Source organism: Drosophila kikkawai, chromosome 3L (genome assembly GCF_030179895.1).
Source record: "Drosophila kikkawai strain 14028-0561.14 chromosome 3L, DkikHiC1v2, whole genome shotgun sequence".
NCBI classification, from domain to species: Eukaryota; Metazoa; Arthropoda; class Insecta; order Diptera; family Drosophilidae; genus Drosophila; species Drosophila kikkawai.
Window position 1 is genome coordinate 7,391,956 of NC_091730.1, and position 27,318 is coordinate 7,419,273.

Sequence of the window (27,318 nt, forward strand, 5' to 3'; positions counted from 1 at the left end):
CGTTTCCCAAATTGGGGTACCAGGCGAACAGAAATCAGCAGCAAGCGACTGAAAACTGTTATAAACTGTTATAAAAAGTCCAAGTTTCAAACCATTTAGGAGCCGGCGCAAGTTAGCGGAGACTCAAACCCTCTGAGTCTATATTTAGGTATTATTTTACAACTGCACCTGGGCACACTGAAACTGATCGTCGTTAAATTCAAATTTGACAGTTAAATTCAAATTCAAATTTGGCAGTTACATTTAAAAAAATGTAACAAATTCTAAAAAAAAAAATTATAAAAAATATAAAAAATCTGAAAAAATTTTAAAAATGACTCCTTCACTGGGAAATCAACTTCTAACTGAAAGTATGCTCTTAAAAAATAAGCAATAAAATATAAATTTTATAAAAATCGGACAACTATATCATATAGCTGCCATAGAAGCGATCGGTAGATGTTGAGAAAATGTAAAGCTAGGAATGTAACTGTAACTATCAAACTGTAAACATAATAAGTATAGTTAAAATGTAATAAAATAATATCTGCAAGGGTATACAAACTTCGGCGTGCCGAAGTTAGCTTCCTTTCTTGTTTTTCTTTAAAGAAGATCAGGAGAACATGACTAACAAACAATTGAGGTCTGAATTTAAAGAATATGGATCTATAGATCTTGAGATCTAAACACTCAACTAATTTGTCTTGAGAATTTAAAGATCCCGTCCTGAAGTTTATTTTGTATATCGTTTTATATTTTATAATTGAAGCTTTTTAAATTACAATAAGTCTGGCTTTTTCTTATATCATATAAGACCGAAGTATCACTGATAATTATCAGTTTCCGGCAAGACAACTATTTCTACTCCAAGTTGAAATGTCTTACCCCAACAGAGGGTTAAAAGAACCTTGCTTATCAATTTGCACACACAGGCACACGAAAAAGCTATAGATAAAGTCGTCCAAATATCAAGTCGATGTACAGTATAAACTTTATTCAAAGAAAAATAAACATGGAAATATAATTACGCTAGAAGTGAAGAACTACTGAGCTAACGCTTATCGGCTAGTTACCCTGTTGAAGCTGCCACCGTCACTAAGCTAGTCTCGGGCGCAGTTATCTCGAGATGATTGCATAATATCGAATATATATATATTATCTGTGGATATATCTATTGAATGTTCTATAAATACGCGAATCTTGTGAAGCGGATGTAACCTAGGAGTGGACTGCTATTGCACAGGAGCTGGAGAATCTTTCGAAGTGATTAGGTTGCTAGTACAGGCCGGAGGGCAGGTCCGTCACCTTGGACATGGATCCCTGGGTGTAGGAGCGGGTACGTGCGGTGGCACCCTTTCCTCCGCTGGGATAGTTTGGAGGCTCGTGCATCCGCATGGCCGGATTGCTGGTGAAGTAGATCTGCTGATTGCTGCGCGACTTCTCCCTGCCGATGGCTGCCTCGTTCAGGGCTTCGTGGGCGTGGGAGGAGTGCGAGGATGCGAAGGCCGCTTCCAGGCGTTCGACATTCTTAGTGACCCGGCGGGCTTGCAGGGCAGCCGTGATATCCGGTTTGGGATACTTCTGGGGTGTGTTCATGCCCGTCATAAAGAAGACCCCATTGAATTGCTGAGCTGGCGGCGCTGGAGGTGGCGGGGCTGGGGCTTTAACCTTTGTGGTTTGATGCTGGGGAATCGCTATGATGGGCGCCACATCCTGGACACTCTTTCGCAGGGCTTGCATGGTGGGATCGTGCTCGTCGTGCCGCGCATTCATGATCACATCGAGCAGCTCCCGATTGGTGCTGGCATTGTAGGCCGTGGCCGTGGCATTCGCCTCCGGCATGTCCGGCGAGGGCGAGTCCATCTGATAGGCCGAGGGTTGATCCGTCTCCGGGGCGTCGTAGTCCACCTCATCGAAAAAGGTGTGCATGGCGGCCAGGCGCTCGGCAGCATCGGGATCCCCTGGCTGATGCAGTACCGCCATACCATAGTCGGAGCCATCTTGCTCAGAGCAATCCGTGCGGGGCACAAGGTGAGCCAGGGATCGGGACTTTCTCGGTGGCTGCGGCACTATGTTCACCGGCACAATCTCCTGCTCCGTGGGCCGAAGCTGTCGCATCCTGGGCCTCGAACTAGTGCCCGCCTGGCTGCTGATCTGCTTCTCCGCCTCGCTCACAATGTTGTCCAGTTCCTCAATGACATCCTCGATGGTGGCTGCATCATCGTCATCCTCCTCCACCGCCGCCGTCTTCCGTGACTGCTTCGCCTTGGAGGGCAGAACGAGAATGGGCACTGGACTGAGTGAGGCACCGGTCTCCGAGCTGCTGATGCCCTCGTCCTCGTGCTCGGAGCTACTCGTTGGCTTCGTCTTGGTGCTGGGCGGTACCTGGCGGGGCAGAGCAACTGGTTGGTGAGCAGACTCCACCGGCTTGAAGTTGGACTGCTGCTGGGCACCCTGCATGCGAAAGATCTCGCGCTGGAGCTCGGCACAGCGCTCCTGCAGCCGCCTCTCCATGGAGGTCAGCACGGCCTTCTCCTCGTGCAGGATCTGAACCCTTCGCTCCAGGATCACCATCTGGCTGCGTACACGCTCCGCATCCCTCGCCTGGGCCATCATCTTGTCCACATCTATGTGAAGTTCGTTGAAGCGTTTGACTTCGCTTTTCAAAGCATCCAGCCAAGGCGAGGAGGAGGAGATGGTACGGGCCAAGGTGCTGGCATCGAGTCCCGCCTGGAAGAGCTCGGCCTGGATGTACAGGCGCTGCTGGATGCTCACGGCGCTTTCAATGAAAGTGTTGAGAAATCTATGGGAAATGGAAAATCTTTGTTATCTTCTCTTGGCCATTATTGGTTGTTTTACTCACTTGACACCCGCACACTGGAGCTCCCCGGATCCACCACCGCTGTTTAGAATTCCAACCAGCAGACGGAAGCGGACTGGCTCACTGCATCTCAGGCGCAACGTGGACATGGCGTCGGAGACGGCTGTGTGACCTGCGGAGGCTATTTTGTGGCTGCCAGTTCCACTGCCAAAAGGCTGCCGGTCGCAGGCGGAGGCCAGAAGCTGTAAGGCCAGAATCCGGGCACGGATGCCCTGTCCCGTGGCCGAGGAGGCCAGAGGCATGAGACCAACGGGAGTATTCCCCAAGCGGGCTATGGCATCCAGAGATCGCGAGCAGCAGATGCTCAGACATTGCCTGTGGAAAGATCAATCGAGGGATTAGTTGGAATCTGTAGAAAGAGACTGTAAAGGGAGCCAACTCACAGGCAAGACAGCTCATCGAGCAGGGCACGACGCTGATAACTCTGGGGATTCCTAGTCATGGCCAGGGAACTGCTGGCTCCTGGCATGGGTGCTGGGGCATTGCTGGCCTGAGCCATTTGAATGGCGCGCAGGACCTCCAACAGGTGGCTAATACCATCCGCAGGAGTGGCCACAAACTCTTGGACAAAGCTGCAGGAAAAAGTAATTATATCTCTGAGGTTTCCTTGTTCGATAAGAAGACTTACCTGCTGAAGGACACTCGAAGATCGGCACGCAACTTGGTGAGCAGATCGGTTATGGAGCCAAATTGGCGCATGGACATCTCCCTTTCGTTTACCGGCGGAGCGGGAATGGGAGATCTGCAGAGTAAAGAAGGGTTAGGTTAATTTTGTCTACGATTGATTAGTTTCTATAATTCCTACTTGTACTCGGAATGCTTGGCTGGCAGCGTGGCCGATCTGGAGGCCTCCTCCTTAGCACTCATCCCCGTGCTGACATCGTAAATTGATTGCTTTTTGCCCGAGCTGCTGCCCTTGGTGAACTTCCTCAAGGAGTACACATAATCCTCGGGATTGTACACAGGTGGACGTTGATTTTCCTAGATTGGAGATTGGATTTCGTTAGATTTCCACTTCATTAAGATTGCGTTTGACTCACCTTGCTAAACACTGGGGCTTGGGGCCAACTCTGCTCGGAGCCACCTATCTTGTAGGAGGCCAGGGATCCATTGAGGCTGCTGGCCCCGCACTTGTTCGTCCCCGAGCTGTTGGAGCCACCTGCTTTGTGGGGCGTCTGGCTTTGGCTCTGGCTCGGCACCTGACCCTGGCCGGGCAGCTCGCACATGCTGGGAGCCATCTGGAGGCGGTGTCCCGAGCGGAGCTGCTGCTGCTGGTGGTGGTGCTGGTGTCGCTGCAGTGTTGAGCTGTCGCTGCGTTAATTGGAGAGGGAAAAACCAATCGGGTGGAGTCAATTAATGTACGTGCCTGACATGGGAGAACTCGAATTTGCATTCAGCCCGGCCATAAATAAGCTGCGGAGCAGGGGGGCTGGCTATAGGAGTTTTGGGTCGCCACCACGTAACGCACCGGAAAAACAAGCCGTTAAGTTTATTGAACATATTTCTGCGAGTACTTGTATTTGAGCCAAGGCTTATCTGCAGTTGCAGTCGCACACGCAGTCGGAGCTGAAGCTGGAGGGGCGTCTGGACAGGTGCTTTGGATATCCGCTGTCAACGACACCCAAATGGAGACGAGGTGCGAGTATGTGGGCTGTGGGTCCGTTTCCTAGCCACTAACCACCAGCCACTAACCAAGCGATCGAACTTCGATCGATTTTGATCTGTGACTGTCACTGATTTGTTATTTAATTTTGTTGTTTTCTGCTGAATTTGCATTTTAATGTGCTAGAAATAAAGACACTTTCACTGCCCGCCCAGATGAAAGAGACATTCGGTTCCAGCAGTTCCCTCTCGAGGCCCCAAGTACCGTTGGAGCACAATGAGGGGTTAACGGCTCATACATATGAGTGGCTATGCAAATGACGCGGGCATTGTGCGGGGATCGTTGCTTATGATGAGCCTATACGTTTATATGGTTACCTCAGCCTGGTATCGATTCGCCAATCAGTCACGTACCGTAGATGCTCAGGCATTCGGTTCTTTGGTCAGGTGTGCCTGCCCCTCACGCAACTCCAAGTCGGAGTCGAAGTTGAGCGCAGATTGACGGAGGCAGCCACACAGATGCGGTTCCCACAACAGACACAAAAAACACTTCGATCAATGTCAGCCACTAACCGCAGACAGGAGAAACTCAACGGCAGCGATGGGTGTTGAGAGATCACTCAAAACAGAGTCTGCGACTGGGGTTGCAGCACTAAAATCTGCATAAATCAATTTGTGAGACAGAAATTGAAATCGCAAAGCGAAGACTGCTCCACAAACTGGAATTGATAAGCCGTGAAAAAGCCTCCTCCGGGCTAATGGTCTCAACCAGGCGAGTGCTCTCCATTAGTTGCCATATAAGTCGGGCAGACTTTATGATTATTTTTAAACATTCGAGTGTTACTTTTTGAAAGGCACTTATCAATGGAGCAGTAAAAACTTGAGGGGTATTGGTAGGAGGGGGGAGTTTTCCAGTTCCAAGTAAATGTGAAAGACCTTTCAAGATATGTTTTTGATGAAAGAAAGGGAGTTAGCCTCGAGCTGATATTTTTCCTAATAGATAGGAACAAAGACCCATATAATGGCTCCAAGGTCTCTAAAGTCCTTGATAGAATCCCAACTATTCGAACTAAGAACCACAAGTTTTATATGCAGTTAATTTATTCGGGGTCAATATCAGTTTAGAAGCACTCATCGATGGACGGCAACCATCCGCTGCAGTAGTGCCACACGGCCCAGGCGGACCATCCCTGCTGGCTGAGCACCTTCTGGGCGCAACGCACGGAGTTGGTGATGTCGTCGGTCAACAGGGCATTGCAGCTGAGGCCGCACTCGTTGTAGGAGAAACGTCCATCGGCCTGGCACCAGTACAGATCGTTGATCTGGAAAATACCGTAGTCGTTGGATCCATCCCAGTTGGGCGGGCCGACCACCCAGGTGCGGTAGTCGCTCTCATGCTGGGCAATGCAGGTCCACTTGTCCAACTGGTCACGAGGAACACCCAGGTCGGACATCTCGCGGGCCAGGGAGCAGCGGTCCAGGGTGCGGCCAGCCAGAGCGGTGGCGGTGCAGGCGGCCAGAGCCATAAGAACGATGAAAGCCTTCATGTCGATTTGTTTGGTTTTAACAAAACTGTTTGGCTAAATCAGCTCCTGGCCTGCGTATTTATGGGAAATCGGGACGCCCGTTTGGCTGGCCTATCAGCCCTTGAGCTCGTAACACTCAAAGATAGAAATATAATTAAAAAAAAAGGCCGCCGCTACTTGGCAGATTTAAATAATTCATTCAAGACCAAAACAACATGAAATAAGACCAAAATAACTTTATCAGGCGGCCGAGTACATCATAATGTCCAATCTCAAAGAGAATAAAAGAACTTCGTGCTGCGAATGCTGCCTAGTTTTAGGCTGCCGAATAAGGGGAAATTCATACGAAGCTTTCGACTGATAAGCCGCTATCAACCACCTTGAAAATCGAGTGTTAACCAAGATCTCGTCATTGTTCAGAGGTTCAATGAATCGCAGAGAAAGGTACGAGTGGAGCCCCTCCCTGCTGATTAGCATAATTGCTGTTATATCAACAATGACGATGGGCTTAGAAGGGGCCCATTGTGCCATTGAGTTCGAGTAGCCGAAATATAAAATAGAGATAGAGCCCGGGAACCGCCCAAGTGGTAATCCAGATGATTAATGATTAATCACTCTCCCGACCTGGTCGTAAACCAGACCACAACTGGGGGCTAATAGCTGCAGTCAAGTGGCGCTGTTTCGCCATTAAACCCGCGACTCCACTTCCACTCCACTTCAAAGTCGGACATTAAACTTGGGCCGTGCAAAAGATGGGAATTCGTCTGGGCAGGCGAAGAAAGAGATACTATATCTGCGGGTATATGCATTGCCATTTCCAGACCCGAATGCCTCGGATGCCGCACAATGAATAACTATGAATAATTCGCCCCAACATGCAACCGCACCCGAGTTGCGTGAGCAGAGACCCACCGAGATATGGCGAAGACAATGCCTGCTATATTTTTGAGATAAATATTTCGAATAGCAGCTGGAAGACAGCGAACTGCCAGCGATCACCATCACCAGAGGTATCTTACGCACAATGCTGAGATACAGTTTTGGTGTGGCTTTATTTGATGCGTAGATTATGATCGAGTGCCTCCATATTTGGACGCTAAATATTTCCTTATGTTTTTCTTTAGGAAGCTTCTCGAGTGACCATATCCCTGTGCTACTCTCAATCAACAAAACCAAATAACTTGCTTTAAAAACTACAAAAAAATTAGCCCAATAATAATAAAGTGAATAAAGAGTTGGCTTTTAGTGTCGCTCGGGAATTGCAAAACTGTCCCCGCCAGTGGACTCCTATTTCTAGCCTTTTTGGCGGCAGCGAAAAGTGAAATTTTATATAATGGCCCACACATAACAGAGTCATTATGACAGTTGGCCTGGCCAAAGCAAATGAAATCTATTAGCCATTAAAGCGGAGCCTCTATCTTGGCCAGCAGCTGGCAAATGGCTGGCAAACAAGTTAATTTAATTTCCAGGCATAAAACAAATTACGTATGAAAAGTCGCCGTTATCGCTGCATTTATCATGGATGGTACGACGGTATGTATCTCGATCTCCGTCTCCACCTCAAACTCCACACCGTATCTATCCAGTTGAGGCCTCTTAGTGCCAACGGACTTTAGCTTGATTGAAAACAATTTCGATTCAATTACATCTATGGCAGTCGGAGCGACAGAGCAGAGACATGATGTAGGTCTATGGGATTGCCATTTGCGGCTAATCGCCGGAGATCAACTTTGCCATTTAGAGTTCGTTTTGGGCCTTGCCAATTGGCGAAGACCAGGTACGAGTCGGCCTAGAGCCTAATGTATTAATTTGCTGAGCTATTCTCAAGGGTGTCGTCGTCGTCGTCGTCTTTGGGGCGGGTTGAACGGCATTCCAGGAGGTATTTGATCCGAGATCAGAGTCGACCTCAATCCCCAGCCCCCATTTGAATCCTCATCAAGCTGAATTCTTCTTCTCGGTGGAAAACCCATTTCGGACAGATCATAAAACCCAAGAAGATGGAATGGACATGGAAATGGGAAAGTTGTTGCCTCGCTTTGAGCCGACACCTTGCCAAATTGTTTCTACGTTACACAAGCTGAGGAATGGGAAATACACCTGATTTGTGTGTTTGCAGAGACACACCACAATAAGCTGGGATCGGATGTGGGCTTTGCTGCCACCTTTGCGACGATGATGCCAGAGATTAAGTCACCGCTGACAGGCAAAAGTTCTCATGGCAGTTCCATTTCTTTAGCCCATTTGAATTTGCATTTGTCCATGGCGAATTTTACCCACACTCGAAACACGAAACACGAAACTCACTCGCAGATAAAACTATTAGGAGAATTTAGCAACCGACAAAGCCGGAGAGAAATGTGGCCACTTTTCAGCTGTCAGAGATCGAGATCTCTCCGAGCGAGATTTCCCAAGGCTGTCAGCTCCCTTGAGCTATCGCCCATTCCCGGCTTTTGTCATCTTTTTGATTGTCGTCGACGGACGACTGTCAAGCTTGACGGCGTTGCGCTTGACTCCAAATTAAAATGGTTGTTGTATCTTTTTTTTTTTTTGGAAGAGCTTTTCCAACGCTCATTATAGTTTTCACTGGGATTTGTTTTCAACAACAGATTGCAGGGCACCTGCCCGCCCGAGGTTATATATCAGCAGGCCCCAGCTGTCAAATAATATAATTAGGGTTTGTCTCGCTGAAACTATATCGCAGCGGGGCGTGGGGCACAAGAGTTTTCGGTGCTTAAAGTCTCTGGAGCTTGCCTTTTGACACAGTTGCGTTTTGGAGCTGCTGCCAGAGACAGAGAAATGTTTATAATTTGTGAGTCGAATCGGTGGCAGGTAATTGATGCCGAAAGTGGCTCGGCCTCAAAAGCGGGGGCCAGTGTCACCGTTGGCCTGTCGCCGACAATGGCTGAACTGCTAAAGATCATGTCAAGTTAACCGCGTGGAAAACTGGAAGAATGGGTAATGCGATCATCTCGGGATTGTGCAAGTTCAGCCAGGGCCTGAGCATCCACAGAGAAGACTTACCCCTCGTACTTAAAGATAACGTCATATCTCTGGTAATGCGATCCTGTCCTGCTCTCGCCTAGAACATTCCGTCGTCACACACTGTTGACTCCACCGAATAGGAAAGCCAACTGCTTTGAGACTTTGATTTCGGCCATTTTCCTCGAGAGTCTCGAGGAACTCGTGCGAGCTGATAAAATTGAAAAGCTGATAGAGGTAAACCCCCTCGACTATCGACTTGTAGAACTTGGGGCATCAGTTCCGATAGGCCAAGTGGCAAATCGTCTGAAGATATGTCGGCTTGAGAGGGCACCATTGATAATTTAATTACGAGCCTTAATCTTAATGAAAATCACATGAATTGCGGAATTTTCAGGTTATTTAAAAGCTTATTTCCAGTTTTGTTTTTGAGTGTTTTTTTGAGAACTCCTTTGTAATTTCCTTTTTAAGGCAATAATTTCTTTTAAAATATTCTCTATTAATGTAATTTGTGTCTTAAAAGCTTTTTAGAATACTTTTTTGCTAGCTAAGGTTTTATCTATAGCTTCTATATATACGAAAAATCTAGTTACAGAACTATAAATACCGTTTTTCATAAGAAAATATATTTTTTAAGAATTCATTTGACTTGGAACTTTGTTCATCTAAGATTCCACATTTTCTTTACCATCTAAACTTCCTCTTTCGCACTTCCTTGAAAGTAGTTATTAAATTCTCAGTATTTTTTCCTAACTTTATTCACCAGTAACCTGTTTCCCAGGCACCCTTCTCCCTGTTCCTTTCTTCCATCTGTCAGCTGCTACTCCTCAGACTCAGACCAATTAGATGGGCCACAAACCGAGTGTAAAGCCCATTGCGGTAAGTCGGCTCCCGAGTGGAATTGTTATCTGTGGACCATCATAACTTAACGCTCGACTGACTTCCCCGACGTCAGCAATTGTCTTAGCCTGACCCACGCAATGTCGCTCCAGAGGGCGCCGAACCTCTCAACCTTAGGGCAATTACTTATGCACTTCCATTTCCAGTCGACTTTCCGACTTGTGCTAATGTGCTCAGATTATAGGAAACACTCCGGCTGGGGGCACTAGTGGCAACAGCTCTCCGATCTACGATCCGCGAGCCCCATCTCCATCTTCATCTCCACCTCCGTCCCCAGGAATGGTATAATTTTCCGGTCTTTGATTTCCTGCTTTGTTTTAGCCTGTTCCTCAGACGAGGGTCTTTGTCTATGCGTTTCCACTTCCTTTGGACGGGCTGTGGGTTCCCGTTCCCGTTCTGAGACTCTGAGTCGGTGCCCAGTTTACCTTCGTTTATCACCAGCTACTCTTAGAACAAGAGAGCCGGACGACTACTTGTATAATTTATTGCCCACTGCGTTGGCCACATTAAGAATTCATTGACCGGTCCCAGTCAAAGTCATCGGCCTGTGGCCACCATTCTAGAAGGGAAGCTGTTCCCAGCTGTTTCCACTCTTTCTCTTTGGTTTTCTCCCATTTAGAAAGTGTGTGAGAAAGGTAATAATTGAAGAACCATACAGGCCAATGAAAATGATCAGAAGTGTAGACTTTGAAAGAGGAAAAATTGATTACATATCGTTGAGAATGATCAAGTATTCCCAAATTAACAATAAAATATGATAAAGAAGTATATTCCCAAACAAAACATTCAAAATTTAGTTTAAGGTGAAGTTTATTAAGCGAGCTTAGAAGCAGCTGTCGATGGACGGGAGCCATCCGCTGCAGTAGTGCCAGGTAGACCAGGCGGACCATCCCTGCTGGCTGAGCACCTTCTGGGCACAACGCACGGAGTGGGTGATGTCGTCGGTCAACAGGGCATTGCAGCTCAGGCCACACTCGTTGTAGGAGAAGCGTCCAGAGGGGGGAGAGCACCAGTAGTAGTCGTTGATCTGGAAGATGCCGTAGTCGTTCGAGCCGTTGTAGTTGGTGGGTCCAACCACGTGGGTGCGGTAGGAGCTCTCGTGCTCAGCAATGCAAGTCCAGCGAGCCAGCTGGTCACGAGGAACGCCCAGGTTGGACATCTCGCGGGCCAGGGAGCAGCGGTCCATGGTACGACCGAAAGCAGGGGCGGCCAAAGCCAAAGCAACCAAAACGATGAAGGCCTTCATGTCGATATTTTTCAGAAAACTGATTTCGAATCCGCCAAGGGTGGCGCTTTTATAGGGCCAAATGTCTGTCTTATCTAAGATAACTCACTCAAGATAGTCCTTCCTCGGGCTATCTTTAAATGAATATCTCTCTTGAAAAAATCCCCCAAAACCTTTTGATTAACGAATTATATTTATTCCTGCGTGTGCTGCTAGAAATATCTTATCAATATCTTTTAGTGTTTGCCAATATATGGGATGATCGAGAAGGTGGCCTTTTCTTCATCAATCAATCATACGGTTCCTATCAGGTGACGCCGGGGTAATGAAAAAAGCGGACTTGTGGTCTGTAGATACATTATATTATTACTTGTGGGTAATTGCCATCGTCATTAAGCTTAGGTGTAAACAAGACTGGCAATAGGCGCAATCAGCGTACGTATGTCAGATAATTCCTTTATCAGCCAAGGGTTCTGTTATAAAAGCACAGTCCTTCCTGCCTCCGACATCAGTTTTTGAAAAGCATTAACATGAAGGCCTTCATCGTTTTGGTTGCCCTGGCTCTGGCCGCCCCCGCTTTCGGTCGCACCATGGACCGCTGCTCCCTGGCCCGCGAGATGTCCAACCTGGGCGTTCCTCGTGACCAGCTGGCTCGCTGGACTTGCATTGCTGAGCACGAGAGCTCCTACCGCACCCACGTGGTTGGACCCACCAACTACAACGGCTCGAACGACTACGGCATCTTCCAGATCAACGACTACTACTGGTGCGCTCCTCCCTCTGGACGCTTCTCCTACAACGAGTGTGGCCTGAGCTGCAATGCTCTGTTGACCGACGACATCACCAACTCCGTGCGTTGCGCCCAGAAGGTGCTCAGCCAGCAGGGATGGTCCGCCTGGTCCACCTGGCACTACTGCAGCGGATGGCTCCCGTCCATCGACAGCTGCTTCTAAGCTGGAGGAGTATTTGATTTGAAATAAAGACGCTTTGAGAAAGAATTGCTTTGTTGATTTCTGGGCTGCCACTTTCTCTCCGATCCGCAATTGCCACCTCGGGCAGTGAGATTGCAATCGAGGGATAATCGCGATTCGTGGCCACAAAGCGTAATTCGAGGACGCCCGGGGCTCTTAGTCATTTCTATAATCGATATGGCATTATTGTTTTCTTAAGTTTGACAGTTGTGTCTCTGATTATTCCAGGCGGAAGTTGGCCTAAGCTTGCATGTTTCGCTCGGAGCCTTTGTAAATTTAAATATAAAAACATTGTCAAGCTCTGCGCCGAGAAGAGCCCGTCACACAGGTTTGGGACTCTGCCAAAGACAAGTCCAAGCTCAATGGAATTATAATGAATATGCCCAGGCGGGGTTATTATCTGACTTTGACCCGCTGACAAACGTAGCTTCGAGTTTACTTTCTATTGGAAAAGAGTGGCGAATAGCAGCCTTACTAATTTGTTAGTCAGTCGCGATGTGTATCTTTGTTTGTTTTAACAATGATTATTTTTTGCGCATATTTTTAAGGCTCTTTGTTTTAACAATGTTTCTTCTTTTAACCGATACTTAAAGCTCTTTTGGTGGACCCACACTATTATGTTTATTAGCGAATTCATATAAAATTCTTTTGGCAAAATTAGAAAGTGATCAAGTCAGGCGAACCTCAGACAGATTCATCAACCGTAAATCTCATAAAAGTTTACTAATATTTAGGTTTAAAAGGAGAAACTACACAGAGAAATTTTGCAGGAAATTCCTTTTCGAAATAGGGCAGGTATAAAAAAATGTCACTAAGACAATCTATCCTAAAAAGTTTAAAGCTCCTTTATGTATTAAAATAGTCAACAAGATGTAGCTTTACGTATTTTATTTATTTTTTTTCGGGGTCAAAATCAGTTTAGAAGCAGCTGTCGATGGACGGCAACCATCCGCTGCAGTAGTGCCAGGTGGACCAGGCGGACCATCCCTGCTGGCTGAGCACCTTCTGGGCGCAACGCACGGAGTTGGTGATGTCGTCGGTCAACAGAGCATTGCAGCTCAGGCCACACTCGTTGTAGGAGAAGCGTCCAGAGGGAGGAGCGCACCAGTAGTAGTCGTTGATCTGGAAGATGCCGTAGTCGTTCGAGCCGTTGTAGTTGGTGGGTCCAACCACGTGGGTGCGGTAGGAGCTCTCGTGCTCAGCAATGCAAGTCCAGCGAGCCAGCTGGTCACGAGGAACGCCCAGGTTGGACATCTCGCGGGCCAGGGAGCAGCGGTCCATGGTACGACCGAAAGCAGGGGCGGCCAAAGCCAAAGCAACCAAAACGATGAAGGCCTTCATGTTGATTCTTTTACTTTAGTAAACTGATGATGAGGTCCTCGCCTGGCGCGCTTTTATACTCCCCGTGAAGTGCCTTATCAGGAGGTGAAGAGGAGCACTCGAGGGGCGATAAGGTGATAAGCATATTGAACTGTCAATGGCACTACAACTGCGATGAAAATTTGGTGATAGGACCCCAAAGGGTTCTGAATGGCCACAAAGTAGATTGATCAGTTGGCCTCTTATCGGCCGAGTTTGTTTACAAACTCCAATGACGTCGGCCATATTTAATCTTAACTGATTGTAATTGCCTCAAATGGAGATGGAGAACCGTTCAAATGGGGAAGAACAGCTACGGCGGCTTCTTGTCTTATCTTCTGCGAGTCTTGGCCATTATCCTAACAGTTCTGTGCCCAAAGTTTGGCTGACAATTAGGGACGACACGAATGGAAATGAGGTTTAATTGGCCTGGGCCGATTGTAGGCTCCTCGGCGAGCTCATGCATATGCAATGGGGTCTGGCCGACAGACAGCAGAAAATTCTTCTTGATCAGAACTGTTAGCTGACACAGATCGGGAAAGAAAAGCCATTAGCATCTTCGATAAATCAGCAAAAAGTAAAAGTGATAAGCATTCTTCTTTGACAATAGAACCGACAACTCATCGAAGCCAAGCGAGGCTCCACTCATCCACAAATTAGCATTCATTTATGAATTCATCTATAATTCATGGGACTCTAAGGGGGTCACGCTTGAATGCCCGAGGCTGGAGCCTAACTGGAGAGCTCTCTGGCCACAGCTGGATGTGAAGACAGCTCTGGCTGACAGCTCGTTCTCCCATCCAGCATCATCTCTCGAATGCCTCCACAGTAGCCTTTTGTCATTTGTCTTTGCTTTTAGCCACACGCGAAAGGTTAACAACTTTCTTGGCATCGCAGAAATCTCGGAATCTCCGAATGCCTCAGCTCTCAGCTGCCTCCGCAGGCAACTGGCGCTCGGTTTGGGCCCACTTGTAACCCCAGGAGTACCGCTAGCGGAGTGCCCCTCCCCGCAGCTGCGAATGGGGTTAATGTAACAGCCCGCACTGACTGTGGCTCCGTAGTTTGCATACTTGCGGTTGGGTCGTCGATCGTTAGTCTTTGTCGAGTCTGAGTTGGAGTTGAAGTTAAAGTTGGAGTCGTTGCCTGGGTCCAAGTCCAACCAGCTCGGGAAAGCAGCGTGTGCAGCGCACCTATTGATGATGCGTGGTAGCCTTGGGTCTCTGACAAGTCAGTGGTTTTACGAGCGAACGCACGCCCGTTACAAGAGTTGGCCAAGCCTCCGATTGGAGTTCTTTACCAAATCACAGCTCACTTAAGTGCACTAAAGTAGAGCTCGTGTAGCCCGTACCTTCTGCCCACTAAACACTCGTAATTGCCCAGTCAAGACGCAGCGGAGATGCTAACAAGGTTAATGGCTTGAAGAAACAAATGCTCAGCTTTAAAAATTAATCTTACTTGCTCTAAAAAGCCAGAAAAACAGAAGAGATGAAGCTGAGACCTACTTGGCCCACTCTGTGTTACCTCAAAGGACCGGCTTTTGGCCACTTTGCTGGAAGTGTCTGATAAAGGCTGCGGCCTGATTAAATTTTGTTTAGCCATATTGAATAAGTGCCTCTTTGAGGTCTCGTGTGCACTTTCGATATGGAAATTTGAAAGTGTACATAGATCACTTGAGATAGGGAGGGCGCTATTCCCCTATAAAAGCCAAACCCTTCAGGCCTTCAACATCAGTTTTTAAAAATTGTCAACATGAAGGCCTTCATCGTTCTGGTTGCCCTGGCTCTGGCCGCTCCTGCTCTTGGTCGCACCATGGACCGTTGCTCCCTGGCCCGCGAGATGTCCAACCTGGGCGTTCCTCGTGACCAGCTGGCCCGCTGGACCTGCATTGCTGAGCACGAGAGCTCCTACCGCACCCACGTGGTTGGACCCACCAACTACAACGGCTCGAACGACTACGGCATCTTCCAGATCAACGACTACTACTGGTGCGCTCCCCCCTCTGGCCGCTTCTCCTACAACGAGTGTGGCCTGAGCTGCAATGCCCTGTTGACCGACGACATCACCAACTCCGTGCGTTGCGCCCAGAAGGTGCTCAGCCAGCAGGGATGGTCTGCCTGGTCCACCTGGAAATACTGCAGTGGCTCCCTGCCCTCCATCGACAGCTGCTTCTAAGCTGATCTTGACCGCGAATAAAAAATGATTGCATAAACAGACATTCAGAGTAGAATTCTGTGTGGGATTTATTTCTTTCTACTTTGGGTAATGAGTCATTGTTTGATTTTTAACTCCAGTAATGTGAAGTCATTTGAATCCATTTATTTTACCCTTATGCTGGGTATTATTATTTCAGTAAGAAGCTTGCAAAGCATGGGAGAAGTCATTTAATTTAATGCTTTTTTGGCTTACTAATTCAAAAATGTTTCTCTAATATTTCCACTTAAGATTTAAATTTCGAAACAAGCTGTTCTAATTAGTTTTCACTTTTATGGTAATTTATTGATTTATTTCCCAAATACTTTCTAATCTGATGAATAGAATATGCACACCTAATTTGCATTTGCTTATCGCAGTGATAAAGCCATAAATAGATGTGCGAGGTTAGAAATTTTTGCGGGAGAAACATAAAATATATTCGATCAGTTTCGGCCAGTTTTCCCCCAATAGAAAGTAAACTTAATGCTTCGCCTGACTGACAGCTAAAAAATGACAGCGGGTCAAAGCCAAATAATATGCAAACGCAGACAAATTCATTATAATTCCAATCGGCTTCGACATGAGGTTCGAACCAGTCGGACTGGTAGCTCTTGAGCGCAGAACCCGTCAATGACTCTAAATTTAACTTGGTAATAATGCGAACTTCCGTCTCTTTGCCAAGAGAGAACCGAAGACAATAATGTCATATCGATTATACGCATTTTTGCCACCGAGCTGATTGCTCTGAGCCTAGGGCCCCTCGGAATTGAGCTCACGATAGCAGACTATTAATTGAGACGAAAAGTAGTTGCCTTGGGGCATCAAAAGTTGGAGAAAGCTGGCCAAAACAAAAGGATTTAAACTTATAAATTGTTTCAGAGAATTAAATGTAATTGTAGGAATAACCAGGCATTTATAAGATTTTATGAAATAATTTTATTCGGGGTCGAAATCAGATTAAAAGCAGCTGTCGATGGAGGGCAGAGAGCCGCTGCAGTAGTGCCAGGTGGACCAGGCAGACCATCCCTGCTGGCTGAGCACCTTCTGGGCGCAACGCACGGAGTTGGTGATGTCGTCGGTCAACAGAGCATTGCAGCTGAGACCACACTCGTTGTAGGAGAAGCGTCCAGAGGGAGGAGCGCACCAGTAGTAGTCATTGATCTGGAAGATGCCGTAGTCGTTGGAGCCATTGTAGTTGGTGGGACCAACAACTCCGGTGCGGTAGGAGCTCTCGTGCTCAGCAATGCAGGTCCAGCGGGCCAGCTGGTCACGAGGAACGCCCAGGTTGGACATCTCCCTAGCCAGGGAACAGCGGTCCATGGTGCGACCGAAAGCAGGGGCGGCCAGAGCCAGGGCAACCAGAACGATGAAGGCCTTCATTGTGACGAAAACTGATGTCGAGACCCGCAAGGAGGGGAGCTTTTATAGCCGGAAAATTATCTAGCTAGGGAGGGCGGTTATCTCGAGTACTATTATTTTGATTTGATGGGCCCGCTAATCTGGACGTGTCGCAAAAAAAAGATTCGCCGGGAAATCGGACCATATTGATAGGGCCATTGATAATTCGATTGGCGGAGCATTCCGATAATTATGTGAATGAAGTATGTATATTGCGGAAACTCTCTGGTGAATCCCCTCGCAGCTGGCCGGTCCCAAGTCCACCTGCCCTGAATTGATGCAGAGCAGCCCTTGTGTGCCGGGTGACTGTTTGTCTGGCCAATTGGCCTCTGATCTCTATTGTGGCCTGCCTGCCAGCCTGTCTCTCGCCTTGGTGGCGGCCCATTGGCTCCAATTAGTCTGGGTTCCGATCGAACAAAGCCCGCGGCTCATGGCCCACTCCATTCGAATCCAGTGCACAAAGCCCGCTTGCTCTTTGTTGCCCAAGTGCGGTTACCCAATCTCTACCAATTGCTTCATTTGTCAGGGCCTGTCAAGGTGTCCAACATCTGCTGATGGCCGGGCTAATGTGGTTCATTTAATGCAGTTTCCCAAAGGGAAGCCTAGTCCCCTACTTTAAGGTTCAGAAGAAGAATAAAAGCCTAAGCTGAGACCACAAAGTGGCAAATTTTGGTGAAGAAGAAAGAAATTTCTATTTCAGGTAGTGCCGAAAGTTAGCTGGGCCACCTCCTCCTCCACCTCCTACTCCTCATCATAAGCTGTTTAACTATTGTTAAATCAGACCGGAACAGATTTTTCTGTAGTTTGGCCGGCATACACTCGCTTTTTACTCGGAATGTGTGGTTTCTGTCTGCCTCTGCGAGTGTTATTTATTTATTTACAATCTCCTCTTCGTTTTTCCCCCTCCACTATTTCCCTGCCTTCCTTTGTTGGGCTTTCCTCTTTGTGTTTGGCTTTCTGGACAAAGTGGCATTGTTGGTGCGGATTGGGGCTTCGCCGAAGACGCCAAAGTCTCGTGCCGCTGCCAATTCAATTTTCACTTCAATCTCCCCATGAGTACAGTTAAATGTAATTTGTTTTCATACTTTTATAACGCACACGCAGTAGTCTTAACGACTTTTTATGGCTCTTTTTTGTGTGCTGGGTTCTGCTTCTCGGAACTGCCGAGAGTTTCTTTTTCTGATCTGCGTGGGCGTCACAGTTCAATGTCAGAGCTGCCCACACGGCCCAGCGAGCCAGCGAGCGAGATTTACATATCTAGATTCCAAAAGAAAGTCGGTGCCCATTAGCATATGGCCTGAACCCGGGCACGCATCGGATACGATCTTGACCAAGTCGTTTGGAAGACTGACCCTCTGACTTAGTTGGGACTTGACTGAACTAGTTCATCTCCTCCACTTGCGCTTACCTAGGCCTCCTCTCCTCTCCTGGTTGCTGGTCGTCGTCCGAAATCCAATTTGGGATCAGGTTCGGCGGGCGCTGTGCTCTGGGAGTATATTGACACGATTCCGAATTGGGCCACAGAACGTTCTCAAATTCCCGACTCCGATACACACAACACACACACCACTGCTCCTCCTACTTGGAGCTGACTTTCATGCTGCACTTTGCGTCGTCATCGGACAAGGGGCACAAATTGAGAAGATTAGCAAGAAGCCAGAACCGCTGTGCCTCTGCCTCTGCCTCGGTCTCGGTCTGTGTTATTTTTATTGCGGATGGATGGATGCTCGGTCGGTCCGTGGATGCTGCAATAGGCCAGTTGGGGCCAGTTCTAGCCGGGTCCAGTCCCCGAGTTGTACTCGTTTTACCGTTACCAGCAGAATGCAATCTGCGCGCGCACTCCACTCGCGATGCTGTTAGCCGGAGAGCGAGAATCGAGACTGGAGACTCGAGAACCGAAAGCCGAGAATCGAGTAGTCGCACTTTTCTATCCAATCAAACTCGTTTCACCCGAGAATACACAATAGGATAATGCATATCGCGTAATCGCCAGTGACACGTAACAGTCCAGGGGAAGAGAGACCGAGGGAGTAGTTTTCGGGTTCACAGGACTTGGCTTTGCACTTAAGGCCTGGCTGTCGATCATCGATTGAACTTGGCTAGACCTCGAGCCTATCTAGCTGAGCCATCGACTTAGACTTAATTGGTAACCTAAACAGTGCTTCGTCTCCGCTTCCAACACAATCTCGACACGTCCGCCTCGAAGAAAAGTCACGCACCGACTGATCCAAGCCACCAACTTGGCCTGAACCCAAGCCGAGCTTCAAGCCCGAAGACTAGCTACCAGCCCGAAGACGAGCCGAAGAGTCGCTCTCCCGCTCTAGTATAAGACCAGTCCCCCTGCTTTCGTATAAGACCCCGCTTCCAAGCATTAGAGCAGCCACTGCTTGCCTCTAACTTGACGATGAAGACTGTCAAGCGCTGGAGGGCAACTCCAAATCCCTGAGCTGTGATTAGATAGAGGAATGAGAAATCGGAGCCCATCCCCACCAGAAATAAGCCAACTATATAGGAAATCAAAGCGTTTTTACTGGCAAATCAAAACTACGGCTTAGAAGCAGCTGTCGATGGAGGGCAGGGAGCCGCTGCAGTAGTGCCAGGTGGACCAGGCAGACCATCCCTGCTGGCTGAGCACCTTCTGGGCGCAACGGACGGAGTGGGTGATGTCGTCGGTCAACAGAGCATTGCAGCTCAGGCCACACTCGTTGTAGGAGAAGCGTCCAGAGGGAGGAGCACACCAGTAGTAGTCGTTGATCTGGAAGATGCCGTAGTCGTTGGAGCCATTGTAGTTCTCAGGACCCACAACTCCGGTGCGGTAGGAGCTCTCGTGCTCAGCAATGCAAGTCCAGCGGGCCAGCTGATCACGAGGAACGCCCAGATCAGACATCTCGCGAGCCAAGGAGCAACGGTCCATGGTGCGACCAAGAGCAGGAGCGGCAAGAGCCAGAGCAACCAGAACGATGAAAGCCTTCATGATTTCAAGTGATTGAAACTAATGTAGAACACACAAAAAATTCTTCCTTTTATAGGAGATTTCAGACATCGAATCTCACAGATAACCCTTGGGAATTATCCATAAAAAAGTCCCCGAATTAAATTTCCGTGTCATTCGATGGAAAAATTCGATTCAAATTGATGGATCGCTGACACTTTGTTATTTAATTGGACTTTATCAATGTTTGGCCATTCTTGTAGTATTCTCATTGATATATTCAGCCATTTTTTTTCGTTCAGTCTTTTAATCTCTTGTATTTGGCAGTTTACTGATAAGGCAATGTTTACTACAAAGTGCAGGAAAAATTTCCTTTCGTGGTCTATCAGGTTAATGAAAAGATGGCGATCTCTGCGCTGCAAATGCGCAGGAATGGAGTTCGTATCAGTACGCGTGCGAACGATAACTCCTTTATCAGCGGAACATTTTATATAAAACCCGGAGACATTTACTGTTTGGGCATTAGTTTCAATCACTTGAAATCATGAAGGCTTTCATCGTTCTGGTTGCTCTGGCTCTGGCCGCCCCCGCTTTCGGTCGCACCATGGACCGTTGCTCCCTGGCCCGCGAGATGTCCAACTTGGGCGTTCCCCGTGACCAGCTGGCTCGCTGGACTTGCATTGCTGAGCACGAGAGCTCCTACCGCACCCACGTGGTTGGACCCACCAACTACAACGGCTCGAACGACTACGGCATCTTCCAGATCAACGACTACTACTGGTGTGCTCCTCCCTCTGGACGCTTCTCCTACAACGAGTGTGGTCTCAGCTGCAATGCTCTGTTGACCGACGACATCACCAACTCCGTCCGTTGTGCCCAGAAGGTGCTCAGCCAGCAGGGATGGTCTGCCTGGTCCACCTGGCATTACTGCAGCGGCTCCCTGCCCTCCATCGACAGCTGCTTCTAAGCAGTTGCCTACCCTGACTCGTTCTAAAAATAAAATATCAGCATAAAATGAAGCAACGCTTTTCATAGCTTACTGTTTGTTATCTTAAGAAAGCCAGAAAGTAGGCTTTAATTTCTTGGCCAAGCATAAGCTGACAAGAGCTGGCATCTATATCCCCCTTACCTTATTATAAAATCAACTTGCTTGGCTTACCTGTCTGCCACCGATTTGCCCACTTCATACATGGAGTCCAGGGAATAATCGTCGCCAATGGAGCTGTATACATTTGTCTGTGTGCCCACTGTCTCGACGTCGCAGTAACTGCAGCTGCAGCAGGAATACTGGGAGCAAATAGAGGAGGCATCCAGATCGGTGATGCCAATAGAGCACTCTTCATCCGGTGGCCGCTCTTGCAGCTCAATGTCCGCGGTCTCCTCCTTCTGCGGGGAAGCTCCGCGTGGAGAACGACTAGAAGATAATTAGTAGCGTCGATTACAATGTAAAATATGTATTTATTTCTCATTATGATAATTTAAGAATGTGTTGCGGCCTGAGAATGGATTCTTACCTCTTGGTGCGTGTGTCCATCGTGTCCATGACGACGTTCCAAGTGCGATTGATCAAGTAGAGCAGAAACAGCACCCTCGAGGTCTCCCCGTTGTGTGGAGGCGTGCCATTAGGTCCGGCCCCTAGGCAGCTGCTGGAGCCAAGCCGCTCCTTGCCCTGGTCGTGGTTATGGCTCTGGCTCTGGTCGTGATGCGGATGGCGGGCAGGGAGCGTCTTGGAGCGATACTCGCTCTGCAGGCAATACTCCCGCTTGTGCTGCTGGTAGCGGCGGCGCGTGTTGAACCTGGAGGTGCCCTCACCGGCGGCTCCCTCCTCCACTCCGCCGCAGATGTCGCCTCGGGTGGATGCGATGCGGTTGCCCATTACGACGACGTCGCGGATCGGCGCCTGTCAGTCATTGCCTAATGTGACATGGACAATACGACAACAAGAAGAACACAACATATGTTAGTCGGATGTCTGCAGTTTGGATGCAAGTATTAGCTCTGACACAATTCTCCTAACCAGTTTCAGGCCGAGCTGCGAAAAAAGTGAAGTGGCGGCCTGCGGAATTGGGTCAGCAACGAGTTCTGCAGGCCGCTAAGGAGGTCGGTCGGCCAGAACCAATGCCTGTAGATGGCCAGAACAGAACAGAACAGAACAGAGCGAGCTCCTCACTCGGTTCACTTAGTAATTATGATAAACTATCCATGCATTGGCAAAATGATGGATTGCTCGGACCAGTTTGGACATGATAGCAGTCTTTTCCTTCGATCCTGGACAGAATGATTGCATGACTCTTTCGCCGAGGCGTGGAGGCTGTCATTGCATGTCTCCCAATACCATCCCCGATAGCGGGCATCTATTAAATGGATCCAGGCCAGCTCGGCAGCTCATTAGCGCGGCAATACATCAAATTAGCGCCCTAGCTACCCAACACTTGCGGCTTGACCCGCGACACACCCAAGCTGAACTATCTATATAGCGAAACCGCACAGTTTCTTATCAGCCACCGACCACTGACGTAGCAAACGTGACCGCTAAATGACAATACACGAACGCAGAGCCACTATCAGTGGCCTGGGCTTATCTCCCCAAAAAGGGGTACAGTGAAAGGTGCCCCCACAGAGACTTTACTACCTGAGTTTACCATAACCATTCTTCTCTATCCCGACATCAATTAGTTTAGGAAATCCATTTGATTAGGCATAAATTATAGAGCAACTCGGCAGAACAACTTTCTTGCTGACAAAGAATATGGAAATGTGAGCCGTAAACCGGAGCAGCCAGTTTTGGGGTTCCTTAGCCTAAGCCCTAAAGACCTTCGAGACAGAGAACCTTGTTTTTCACTGACCAGTGAAAGTGACAACAGTGAAGTGGAAAGTTTTTGGGTAACACCTTTTGGTAGGGTAGGTTTAGTACGGTTGTTAAACGGAGTAGCTACTGTACTGGATTAACCGCATCATAAATATGACAGACATGCGCACTAGGCGTGCGAGGGAAGACTCTACCCAGATAGATACCTCACTCTAATTAAACTAAATACACTGCAAGAGTTTATCTAATCTACATCAAGGCAAGGCACGACCAGGCACCCTGTATGGCAAGCAATGTTAACTATAGGGCAAATTATAAACCGGGAGCCGAGCGAGCACTCAACTTTAAAATGCGAGACCCCAGCTGGTTGGCGTCGACAGTCGCGTTTGCAACGATCTAGCGAGCGGTAGCCTCCAGCGGAGATTCGTTGGGAGAGAAAGGAACCTGATTTGGAGTAGAAGGAGCTGAAACTAGGACACAAGCCCACCACCAGCACAACATGAGCCAGAAGCAGCTAGACACCGAGCAACTGCTCTACGAGGAGAAGCCCCTGCATGTGCCCTCATTGCCGGAGCTGCAGAACGGTGAGCAGCGTTAAGCCGATTTCCCAGATCCGCCAGATAACAATACGTGCTGTATTGAGAGCTCTGTGCTGTGTGCTCTGTTCCGTGTTCTGTGTTCTGGGAGCCGAATGACCTTCAGAACTGTGCCATAGCCAAACTTTCCATAGCCGGTTTTCGCTCAGTTCTGTTGATTTGTGTTTTCTGATTTCTGTTTTCATTGCGCGAACTAAACACAAACATATGATTTTGGCCGAGAGCTTTTGGGGCAGCTTTTGGCACTCGGACGCCTATATGTTTTACTGTCCAGATGGAGGTCGAGATAAAGCTCCACTAACAGTTTGCTCTCCTCTCCCGCAGTGATACAGGGTGCCCTGAATGGCAACTTCGCCCAGGTGGAAGTCAGCGTGGGTCCTTGTCCGGATCTGAAGGCTGCCCGCTTTGGTCTCGTGGAGAGCGGATTGGGCGGCAAACCCACTCTGCTGGAAGCTGGCGGACCACCCTTCCTGCTGCCCCTCGTCCAGCGCGACAAGCTGTACAACATCAAGGAGATCACGCGCAAGATCCAGGGTCCCGGCAAGATCTTTGCCGTGGGTGCCGGAGCCGGTCCCTGGCCCATTCGCCGCTCCAACTGCGAGGGCATCTTCAATCTGTCGGTAAGCGAGAAGGATGAGCTGAACAACGGCAGCTACACGGCCACCGTTCGCGGAGCCCACGAGGAGTGCGTGCTGGAGAAGATTCCCCACACCGAGCCTCGCTGCGCCCTGCTGCTGAACCTCTTCCTCAGCCAGGGCAAGCCCGGAGATGTGCTCAAGATCAGTGCCAAGCAGCGCACCGGCGAGCAGAACTTCATCGAGTGCATCCGCAAGGGGCTGGAGGAGCACTACGGCGACAAGGTGGTGGGTCTGGGCGGTATCTTTGTGATCAAGAAGGGCGCTGCCCACCAGCACGTGATGCGGGACTTTAGCAAGACGCCAATCAACACGGATGAGGAGGTGAACGAGTGGCTCAAGTTCTACGAGATGCCCGCCCAGCTGAATGCCGTGGGCACTCTGGTGACCAAGGAGCACGACCTGGACCTCCGCCTGCAGCACTTCCACTCCTTCTCCTTCAGCAACTGGGGTGGCCACTACCACTACGACACCACGCCGGAGATCGTCGAGTACGAGGCGTACCTGAATGTGGCCGAGCGGGTGGTGCGTGTGGACAAGCCCGTGGCCACGCACAAGGTGGGCCGTGACTAGATCTTATCTCCGCATCCCCATTCGTATCTAGTTTTCCATTGTCTTAACCCCCCGTAAATAATAGTGAATAATAATAAAAATAAAAACTAAAAATAATCCAAAAACCTCAAAATTCTATATCAGTTGGGGAGGACGCCCTGTATATGACCGCAGCCCTATCACCCGTCACCCGGAATGACGGCCACTCAAATTGTTCAAATTCTGGCCAGGCGATGGTCTGCTGGTCAGTCGCAACTGTGCCTCCAGCTAGGCAAGTCCCTGAGTCCATATCGTGGCATTTGCAGAGATAACATGAGTCGGAGTCACCTTCAAACGGAGGGCCTGCTCTTCGAGGAGAAGCCACTTCATGTGCCGCCGCTCTCTGAGCTGCAAAAAGGTGAGTGGAATGCCCCCGAAATTTTTGATAATTTAATGCTTCCTCTGATTGTGACAGATAAAGCTTTTCTCTTGATTTTCCAGTCATACAGGGGGCTCTTTGTGCCAACTTTGCCACCGCCGAGGTGAGTGTCGGTTCCTGTCCAGACCTCAAGGCAGGCCAGTTTGGTCTTGTGGAGAGTGGACTGGGCGGGAAACCCACTCTCCTAGAGGCAGGCGGACCGCCCTACTTGCGACCCCTTGTCCAGCGCGACAAGCTCTACAACCTGAAGGAGATCACCCGGAGAAGCCAAGGTCCTGGCAAGATATTTGCCGTGGGACCTGGGGCAGGACCCTGGCCAATTCGTAACTCCAACTGCGAGGGCATCTTCAACTTTGTGGTGAGCGAGAAGGATGAACTGACCAATGGCAGCTACACGGCCACTGTGAGGGGAGAGCAGGAGGAGTGTGTCCTGGAAAGGATACCCGACACAGAGCCACGATGCGCCCTCATCCTGAATCTCTTCCTGAGCGAAGGTAAGCCAGGAGAGGTTTTAAAAATCCGCGCCAAGCAGCGCACAGGTCAAGAGAACTTTGTCGAGTACATTCGTAAGGCCTTGGAGCAGCACTACGGCGACCAGGTGGTGGGTCTGGGCGGCATCTTTTTGGTCAAAAAGGGATGTGTCCACCAGCATGTGATGCGGGACTTCAGCACGACACCGATCCACACCCACGAGCAGATCCAGCAGTGGCTCAAGTTCTACGAGATGCCCGCCCAGCTGAATGCCGTGGGCACCCTGGTGACCAAGGACATGGGCCTCGATCTACGCCTGCAGCACTTTCACTCCTTCTCCGCCAGCAACTGGGGTGGCCATTACCACTACGACACAACGCCGGAGACCGTGGAGTACGAGGCATACCTAAATGTGGCGGAACGTGTGGTCCGCGTGGACAGGCCCGTGGTAACGGATCAGTTGGGAAGAGACTAATGGCCCGAGACAAAAATAAATGCCTTCTAAGAAAATGGTTTCGGTTTCTTCTGTCTGAGACGATTAACTGGGGGGCTCATTAAAATGGCATCACATCATTTGGGCTTTACGTAATTGCCAAAAATTGGAGCCGCCGCTTTCTTCGCGATGCAAATCGATGGCCAAATGATCTGATTACCAGACCTGGTGGCCAGTTGGAGTATTATTCTAGCTGCGGTGGCTCCATGCGCGGCCTAATGAGAGACACGATACGGAGGCCTAGCTAAGCAGGCCGTAAATAATGTCCGAACATGCAGCAATCCAGCTTTTCACTTCTTTGCTTCTTATTTTTTTTGCCTCGCTGGCCATTAATTATTTAATAACTTTGATTCATGCAGAGCATCGCTGCGAGTGCAGTGGCGAATTCGGGTCCACGGGAGCTCAGCTCCATCATTAAAGCAATCCATCGACTTTATGAAGATTTTTTCCAAATAGCAACAAAGTCTGGATGAGGAATTCCCCCGCCTATTTGTTGTGACAGTTACAAATCGCAGTGGATACAGCCGCATCGATCATGCTGGCAGAGAAGAATAAGTCTTACTTACCCACTCGGGGCCTAGAGACTGGAGAGACTCTCCCAAGATGCGGCTTCTGCTATTGTTCTACGGCGTCTGCGGCACCTCTTAACGGGTTCCCAATATTTGCATTTAGATTTGAATTTATTATTCGGCCGGGTTCTGGCAACCTTTTTATGAAAGTGGCACTGGCAGCAACCGAGACTCGAGACCCGAACTCGCGCACAAACATCGATTGATCCAATTTAATCTTCGAGCCCAGCTCAGCGGTGAAATGCAAATGCGATTTCTTCGTCCCACGAAAAAGAAAATCTCTTTTTTGTTATTGTTACCGTTGTGGTTTCAGCCTTGGTTGTTGTAACAGCTTTTTATAATTTTTTTGTTGTGGCTCAGCACCGTCGGTTTATTCATATTTTAAACACACCATTAGCACTTTTTATTAGCTGCCTCTCGGTTTGATTGACTCCACTTCCACCCGAGCTCCACTTGCTCTAACTGCGACTACGACTGCGACTACGACTTTGGCTTCTTCGTGGACTTGGTCTTGCACTTGACTGGAACTGAGGACTGAGACCTGGTTTCGAGCGCGTCTGCTCGGCTGAAACGCGAGTTGCAGACTGAATGAAGTCGGCGATGAGATGGCTCGGCTGCCGTCTATGGCTTGGAGTAGCTTTTCACATGGGCTACCAGGCGCGTAGCCAAGCAACTTGTTTCGGGGGGAACACTCTTGGGCTTAAGTTTATTGATAAACACACACTCTAAACATAAATATTCTTGAGAGTTATGAAAAGAAATTGTTTGCTTAATTTGAAGATGCCTGACTTCACTTTTTTCTAAAAGAGTAAATTGGTATTTAATAGTAA

General features: G+C 48.8%; 11 protein-coding genes across 15 annotated transcripts; 5 read left to right on the forward strand and 6 right to left on the reverse strand.

The window, feature by feature from the left end:
- Positions 1 to 945: 945 nt before the first annotated feature.
- Positions 946 to 27,022, reverse strand: mwh (multiple wing hairs). 5 transcript variants are annotated; one of them, XM_017162270.3, is made up of 9 exons: positions 26,486 to 27,022; positions 21,460 to 21,859; positions 21,105 to 21,359; positions 3,901 to 4,171; positions 3,666 to 3,841; positions 3,489 to 3,602; positions 3,244 to 3,432; positions 2,843 to 3,175; positions 946 to 2,782 (listed from the first exon to the last, which is right to left on the reverse strand). In XM_017162270.3, exons 2-9 carry the CDS (start codon positions 21,819 to 21,821, stop codon positions 1,255 to 1,257), a joined length of 3,228 nt encoding a protein of 1,075 aa, XP_017017759.1. In that variant the 5' UTR covers positions 21,822 to 21,859; positions 26,486 to 27,022; the 3' UTR covers positions 946 to 1,254. The 5 variants fall into 5 exon arrangements, with proteins under 5 accessions (XP_017017759.1, XP_070141205.1, XP_070141202.1 ...); XM_070285104.1 differs by lacking the exons at positions 21,105 to 21,359; positions 21,460 to 21,859; positions 26,486 to 27,022 and adding an exon at positions 18,422 to 19,220 and having other exon boundaries at positions 3,901 to 4,165; XM_070285101.1 differs by lacking the exons at positions 21,105 to 21,359; positions 21,460 to 21,859; positions 26,486 to 27,022 and adding an exon at positions 18,422 to 19,220.
- LysS (Lysozyme S) lies at positions 5,546 to 6,044 on the reverse strand. The gene has a single exon (XM_017162275.3). The coding sequence runs from the start codon at positions 6,007 to 6,009 to the stop codon at positions 5,584 to 5,586; it is 426 nt and encodes a 141-aa protein (XP_017017764.1). The 5' UTR covers positions 6,010 to 6,044; the 3' UTR covers positions 5,546 to 5,583.
- LOC108071513 (lysozyme B-like) lies at positions 10,660 to 11,130 on the reverse strand. Its single transcript, XM_017162278.2, has one exon. The coding sequence runs from the start codon at positions 11,111 to 11,113 to the stop codon at positions 10,691 to 10,693; it is 423 nt and encodes a 140-aa protein (XP_017017767.1). The 5' UTR covers positions 11,114 to 11,130; the 3' UTR covers positions 10,660 to 10,690.
- LOC108071477 (lysozyme B-like) lies at positions 11,596 to 12,090 on the forward strand. The gene has a single exon (XM_017162236.3). It carries the CDS (start codon positions 11,623 to 11,625, stop codon positions 12,043 to 12,045), a length of 423 nt encoding a protein of 140 aa, XP_017017725.2. The 5' UTR covers positions 11,596 to 11,622; the 3' UTR covers positions 12,046 to 12,090.
- LOC121502635 (lysozyme B-like) lies at positions 12,937 to 13,433 on the reverse strand. The gene has a single exon (XM_041776335.2). The coding sequence runs from the start codon at positions 13,402 to 13,404 to the stop codon at positions 12,982 to 12,984; it is 423 nt and encodes a 140-aa protein (XP_041632269.1). The 5' UTR covers positions 13,405 to 13,433; the 3' UTR covers positions 12,937 to 12,981.
- LOC121502632 (lysozyme B-like) lies at positions 15,147 to 15,635 on the forward strand. Its single transcript, XM_041776331.2, has one exon. It carries the CDS (start codon positions 15,172 to 15,174, stop codon positions 15,592 to 15,594), a length of 423 nt encoding a protein of 140 aa, XP_041632265.2. The 5' UTR covers positions 15,147 to 15,171; the 3' UTR covers positions 15,595 to 15,635.
- On the reverse strand, positions 16,528 to 17,019 carry LOC121502636 (lysozyme D-like). The gene has a single exon (XM_041776336.2). It carries the CDS (start codon positions 16,993 to 16,995, stop codon positions 16,573 to 16,575), a length of 423 nt encoding a protein of 140 aa, XP_041632270.1. The 5' UTR covers positions 16,996 to 17,019; the 3' UTR covers positions 16,528 to 16,572.
- On the reverse strand, positions 19,550 to 20,392 carry LysB (Lysozyme B). The gene has a single exon (XM_017162282.3). It carries the CDS (start codon positions 19,985 to 19,987, stop codon positions 19,565 to 19,567), a length of 423 nt encoding a protein of 140 aa, XP_017017771.1. The 5' UTR covers positions 19,988 to 20,392; the 3' UTR covers positions 19,550 to 19,564.
- On the forward strand, positions 20,408 to 20,964 carry LOC108071515 (lysozyme D-like). The gene has a single exon (XM_017162281.3). The coding sequence runs from the start codon at positions 20,490 to 20,492 to the stop codon at positions 20,910 to 20,912; it is 423 nt and encodes a 140-aa protein (XP_017017770.1). The 5' UTR covers positions 20,408 to 20,489; the 3' UTR covers positions 20,913 to 20,964.
- On the forward strand, positions 23,116 to 24,662 carry LOC108071508 (ester hydrolase C11orf54 homolog). The gene is made up of 2 exons (XM_017162274.3): positions 23,116 to 23,338; positions 23,675 to 24,662. Exons 1-2 carry the CDS (start codon positions 23,254 to 23,256, stop codon positions 24,556 to 24,558), a joined length of 969 nt encoding a protein of 322 aa, XP_017017763.1. The 5' UTR covers positions 23,116 to 23,253; the 3' UTR covers positions 24,559 to 24,662.
- Positions 24,726 to 26,055, forward strand: LOC121502640 (ester hydrolase C11orf54 homolog). The gene is made up of 2 exons (XM_070285105.1): positions 24,726 to 24,934; positions 25,018 to 26,055. The coding sequence occupies exons 1-2, from the start codon at positions 24,733 to 24,735 to the stop codon at positions 25,899 to 25,901; spliced, it is 1,086 nt and encodes a 361-aa protein (XP_070141206.1). The 5' UTR covers positions 24,726 to 24,732; the 3' UTR covers positions 25,902 to 26,055.
- Positions 27,023 to 27,318: the final 296 nt, after the last annotated feature.

What these genes read in the sequence shown, in the direction of transcription:
- LysS (XM_017162275.3), bottom strand. Translation starts at nt 6,009, where the DNA reads ATGAAGGCTTTCATCGTTCTTATGGCTCTGGCCGCCTGCACCGCCACC.
- LOC108071513 (XM_017162278.2), bottom strand. Translation starts at nt 11,113, where the DNA reads ATGAAGGCCTTCATCGTTTTGGTTGCTTTGGCTTTGGCCGCCCCTGCT.
- LOC108071477 (XM_017162236.3), top strand. Translation starts at nt 11,623, where the DNA reads ATGAAGGCCTTCATCGTTTTGGTTGCCCTGGCTCTGGCCGCCCCCGCT.
- LOC121502635 (XM_041776335.2), bottom strand. Translation starts at nt 13,404, where the DNA reads ATGAAGGCCTTCATCGTTTTGGTTGCTTTGGCTTTGGCCGCCCCTGCT.
- LOC121502632 (XM_041776331.2), top strand. Translation starts at nt 15,172, where the DNA reads ATGAAGGCCTTCATCGTTCTGGTTGCCCTGGCTCTGGCCGCTCCTGCT.
- LOC121502636 (XM_041776336.2), bottom strand. Translation starts at nt 16,995, where the DNA reads ATGAAGGCCTTCATCGTTCTGGTTGCCCTGGCTCTGGCCGCCCCTGCT.
- LysB (XM_017162282.3), bottom strand. Translation starts at nt 19,987, where the DNA reads ATGAAGGCTTTCATCGTTCTGGTTGCTCTGGCTCTTGCCGCTCCTGCT.
- LOC108071515 (XM_017162281.3), top strand. Translation starts at nt 20,490, where the DNA reads ATGAAGGCTTTCATCGTTCTGGTTGCTCTGGCTCTGGCCGCCCCCGCT.
- mwh (XM_017162270.3), bottom strand. Translation starts at nt 21,821, where the DNA reads ATGGGCAACCGCATCGCATCCACCCGAGGCGACATCTGCGGCGGAGTG. An exon ending in ATGGACACACGCACCAAGAG is followed by an intron (nt 21,360 to 21,459) that starts GTAAGAATCCAT and finishes ATTATCTTCTAG; the next exon opens with TCGTTCTCCACGCGGAGCTT. An exon ending in GCCAAGCATTCCGAGTACAA is followed by an intron (nt 3,603 to 3,665) that starts GTAGGAATTATA and finishes TTTACTCTGCAG; the next exon opens with ATCTCCCATTCCCGCTCCGC.
- LOC108071508 (XM_017162274.3), top strand. Translation starts at nt 23,254, where the DNA reads ATGAGCCAGAAGCAGCTAGACACCGAGCAACTGCTCTACGAGGAGAAG. An exon ending in ATTGCCGGAGCTGCAGAACG is followed by an intron (nt 23,339 to 23,674) that starts GTGAGCAGCGTT and finishes CCTCTCCCGCAG; the next exon opens with TGATACAGGGTGCCCTGAAT.
- LOC121502640 (XM_070285105.1), top strand. Translation starts at nt 24,733, where the DNA reads ATGACGGCCACTCAAATTGTTCAAATTCTGGCCAGGCGATGGTCTGCT. An exon ending in GCTCTCTGAGCTGCAAAAAG is followed by an intron (nt 24,935 to 25,017) that starts GTGAGTGGAATG and finishes TTGATTTTCCAG; the next exon opens with TCATACAGGGGGCTCTTTGT.